Source organism: Branchiostoma floridae, chromosome 2 (genome assembly GCF_000003815.2).
Source record: "Branchiostoma floridae strain S238N-H82 chromosome 2, Bfl_VNyyK, whole genome shotgun sequence".
Classification (NCBI taxonomy): domain Eukaryota; kingdom Metazoa; phylum Chordata; class Leptocardii; order Amphioxiformes; family Branchiostomatidae; genus Branchiostoma; species Branchiostoma floridae.
The window spans coordinates 4,100,370-4,105,369 of NC_049980.1; the positions used below are offsets into that span (position 1 = coordinate 4,100,370).

The window sequence follows — 5,000 nt, forward strand, 5'->3', positions numbered from 1 at the left end:
ATTTGGGTGGATGTACAAAAAAAATTTTTCCAGTCCGGACCTCATTATCAATGAGTATTGTCACAGTCAGTGTTGTGAAGATATGATTCTGAAACGCCAGTGGGAGTCGGATACTCCACCAAATAGAATCCTTTGTGGGGTAGTAAGTCATTGTTCGGAGTATCACCCATTCACAAGTTTTTTTACAGACAGTCAGGTAAAGGTTTAGGTCTAGACCTAAACCTAATCCTCTCTGGACCTGAACCGTACCTGTACCCAAATGTTCTGTACCAGTACCCACCTCTGGTCTCCAAGTTTCTAACTGATTGCAACCAAGAGCTGAACTGTGAGGCTGCCACCAGTTGAGCTACAGGGACATCCCTCTAGTAAGTAAGTAATTCTTCACCACAGCTCTTTCCACCTGTATCTTCTTGCTAAGACAATTGCCAAGGAGTAAAGCATTTCGACTTATAAAAAATACGTGTGTAGGAAAGACGTAGGAAATCTTCTATGAGACCTGTATAAAATCTGAAAAATAGGACCCAATAAAAGAAGAAGAAGAGATATGAAACACCATGTACCCTGGCCTAGTATTCTACGGAAAAAACTGAAAAGAAGACCAACGCAACAGTCAGTCAAGACAATGCTATTCGTCTACTAGTCCGGCATCCACCAGATCCAAGTCAAGGCTTACTCACCGATGCAGAGAACATATGAGCCGAGCGCGTTATACCCCCAGTCCGGGACCTGGCGGCGCGGTGGGTAGAAGGCGGCGGTGGTGTTGTTCATGTCGCCCGTACAGAGCGCGCAGACCTCCTGGTGCGCACGGTGACTGACCGAGCCCCTGCCGCGTGACCACCGTCACCGGTCGGGCTTGTCGTCTCTTACAAGGTTCTGCGTGCAAGTCGCCTGCATCCCTCGTTTTATGAAGCAGAGACCGCACTTTATAAACGTAGATCCACGTCCAGTCTCTAATTTCTTGGCGTTATCTGATAGGTGGTCCCAATGTCAGGAATATCTCTTGACGCCGCCCACTGTGTAGTCTTCAAGACGGACATGTGTCTGTTTAGTGTACTCCTTGTGATTCTGAATAGACAGGTCCTGAAGGGAATTCCACACGCACACACGTCAAGCCAGGTGTTGTCTCCCCCTAACGGTGCCGTCAATCATTGCAGCACACGTGACCGGGTTCAACCAATAGAATGGGGGGGGGGGTATGGAGCAGTAGATTGATAGTGACTAGAAGCTGTCTGTAGATAATGAGTAGTAGGTCGGTAGGTTACCCCCACGAGGCCTTCGTGCATACGAAAGTAGGGCGATCACTGCACCGTAGCGAGCCAATAAGCACCGCGTGCTTTCATACAGTGCGGCGGTAACGTACATCTGTATCACCGCCCGCCCAATCGTGCAAGGCCGTTGACTGGAAATTGATTTTCGTGAGGGATATTATGCTTGTATCGTGACGGGAAACTCCTGGGCGGTGGATTGAATATACCCTTTCATCCTACCTCAACAAGGCGGGTTTGACGGCTTCATTATAGGGCACCATGTTTAATTGAATGAAGACTTTTATTGTACAATTTTGCCCAACTGAGCTAAGTACAGGTCACAGCAAGTCAGGATATATACATATAAAAGTGTCACAAATCTAGTCTAACACAAAAGTTCGGCTTCTTCTCGCTTCTTGGTAATAGTGAAAATGTAGGACTGTATGGGTTTCGCTATTGTCGGTTTGTCAAAACGCATGAGAAATATAAACTTGTCAGTGCTACTCATGTGTCTAAAATGAGGGAATCTACTTTCTATATAACTAAATAGAGTATTTCTATCATATTCGCATACATATCGCAATCAACAGTGAAGTGCACTTCATCTTCTACCATGTTTGAGGTACAAAATTGGCAGACTCTTTGTTCTAGACCATGTTAATACTCATTAGGAAAGGTCGGATTTAACCATAAGCTTTCAACTAAGACCACAATCAGTTTTATGGATGACAACCGCGCTCGCTCATTGATTTTCGACCATTCTCAAAAATGTTCACACTCATCTCTGGTTAATTGTTTGTTTGAACCTTTTTTATTCATGAAAGCTTAAATTGGCCTACAGGCCGCTTTTCATTGAGGTCATGAGAGAAGTGGCAAGGGTCAGACAAAGTATTTACACAGAGATACAGTTTACATCATTTAAAGTCCTTATGTGTCTTATAAGTCTATATGCACAATTTTATATAATCAGAATTTTATACTTGTCAGAGGATCTGCTCTCTGGAATATGGGGACACAGTGCCCTTGTTCTCCTCTTTTGAAAATAATGGCAATAAAAACATTATTGAAATGGCGACGATTGTCTCTTAGTCTTACAGTCTTACTGAAGGGGAACATTTAACTGTGAAAGAATGGACTGGATTATTGTCCTGTGGTTTAGCAGCATTTTTGGTGGGTTGTTCTTTTTCTGAGCAAGAAATACGATACACAATTCCAATTTTGGGGGCATAAAGATATAGTACGAACTTATGAACAAACACATCTTACATTTCTGCATTCAATATCATAAATTCTGAATTCATTTCTAGATCTGTATACAATATTATGTGCCCTTGAGAAAGACAGTTGACACGACTTTCCTCACTTCAGCTATAGGCTTAAAGTAGGTACCTGACTTCGATTGGGGAGGTAAAAGGCAGTGAAATTATAGCCGTGTTCTAGACATTATTGATAAAAACCAACTGCCCCTATGCCCCCCCCCCCCCAATTGCTATGGAACTAACTTAACCTTATCAAGTTTGTTATTCGTATCAATGTTGAAATTAGTTCAACTGAAGTACAGTATCACATTGTCCTTGTCTGCCCTTAGTCTTAATTGCTATACATGGTCGACATAATGATCAAATAGGACATCGCAGCTGTTATCATTCCTAGTTGCGTAAGCTTAGTCTTTTTATCTTCATTCGTAGCTCAGATTCAGATAAAGCCCCTCTTTAATTGGGACATCCGTCAGTATACGTAATTACGTAAGTAACAAAAACTTTTTTCCTTTGGAACGCACGCCTTACCTTCAACTTCAAGGTTATGGCGCATTAAGTAAAAGTCTTCTATCACTGCAGTTTTGACTTGATTTGGTTTGGTTTGACACAGATCTCCATTAGGGACTGATATGCCACAATTCTTCTCCGATTCCGAGTGATTTGTAGAGAATCACCAACTCTAGACGGAAGGATTTGCACCATCGCACACCGCACCATCGCACGTGTAGCGGGCTCTTTAACTTGCATGGGATGTTGCTCACCCCAAACACGGGACCTCCATTTAACGTCCTTTTCCGAGGGACGGCCCTAGCCAAAGCTTAGTACTCATTTCCACCTGAGTTAAGTGAGGAAAGCCGTGTAAAGTGCCTTTCTCAAGGGAACAGGTTCGGTAACACGGCAGGATTCGAACTCGAGACCTCTCGGTCCCGAGCCAAACACGCTGCCGCAGCGCCATGCGATCTCATGTTATTATCCACCTTGTTATGTTTTATCTGATAGAGAAAACATATTATTTTTGTTGGCTTGTTCTTCAAACAAGACAAAACAAAAGTAGTAAAGACCATACGGTAGTACACTATTAAGATTACGGCACACAAAATGATATATAAAACACACTGCACTTCGCTCGTCTCACCGTCCATAAAAAAAGCAATCATTAGATGTAGGGTGATAGCTCTGTTAGTGCATGATGTTGTGTTTCTATACTTAATGTGGTTCAAAATTTCCTTACAAATAACCATTTAAATTTGCATTTAGAGATATACAAAAAGAACCTTCTTTTGTTGATTCATTTGTAAAGCCATGCTCAAGGTTGGGTTTTTGAGATTATCTTTCACACAAGCAAATTCGTATTTATCTGAAAACGTTTAGGTAGCTTGTCGGTAAGGCCGTGGTCGCATTGGTCGTCGTACGATCGCTAACTTCAGGCGCCGGCATTACGTGCGTCTCCTGCAAAGTTGAGTTCAACTGTCTTGGTGCACAAAATGCTGTTTTTGATCCATGTCGTTTTTGGCTCTGTCATGGCCTAAAAATCCTATGGCATCAACATCGTACGACAATCGCACAACTTATATAACCAATTTGGGGTCTCTACGTACAGTAGTCTATGTTTGACCTTAGTTCCCCTTGCCATTTGATACCAATACGTCTTTATCAAGGACGACAGTGCGCTTTATGTAACTACCGACACCATACTCGTAATTGTTCAACAGATGGCTTGTGGTGCAACAGACAGACCTACCCATCAATCAACAGCCACCAACAAGCGATGGAGACTCATTCTAGACCAAGACTTCTCTATTAGCGTGACTTTACCCCGAAGCTTGTAGATCTATCTCACTGTACATCGTGTTGGATCTGTTACCACATTACAAATAGGGTATTCAAATCAGACGTCACAATCTTAATCTATTAGGTAAAGATAGATAGCTGCAACCACAAAGACCTCGGCAAGTAAATTTTATGGATGACATCAGTGCGCTCATGATATTTTTACTCTGGAGATATTGAACATGAAAAGAAAGTGCCAAAATGGGAAAATGTTTCTTGTGGTAGCCTTGATTGTACTTGTAGCAGTGACACAGTACATGTAGCCATGACGGTAGTAGTAGAAATGTAGCTAGATCGACAGTAAAGTGGTACCAATGTATAAGCCATGTCTTTTTTTGCTTCAATTCGTGTTGTAACGTGTATGGTGCGAAGTTTGAAAATTTAGCCATCTTGTGTTTTTTCGCCCTCTCGCATTGATTTTGAGGATGCTATCAACAAAATTTACGTGCTGTTGCCTAATGTTTACCGTGTCGAAAAAAACCGCTTTAACCATGCTGATTACAACAACATGCTATGGGCTAATTTTAGAGAATCGTGTTATAAATGAGATACTAACCAAAAGTCAAGCAGACTGACTGACTTCATGTGCACACACAAACACACACGCGCGCGCGCGCACACACACACAAACAAACACAAACACACACACACACACACACACTCA

At 42.3% G+C, this 5,000-nt stretch overlaps 1 protein-coding gene across 1 annotated transcript in view; it reads right to left on the reverse strand.

The window, feature by feature from the left end:
* Window positions 1-1,002, reverse strand: part of LOC118409275 (opsin-5-like) — a 35,898-nt gene extending 34,896 nt beyond the window's left edge. The window contains exon 1 of the mRNA XM_035810170.1: window positions 678-1,002. Coding sequence (XP_035666063.1) covers window positions 678-768 — 91 coding nt within the window. The 5' untranslated portion in view covers window positions 769-1,002. The remainder of the gene's footprint in view (window positions 1-677) is intronic.
* Between the last annotated feature and the right edge of the window lie 3,998 nt (window positions 1,003-5,000).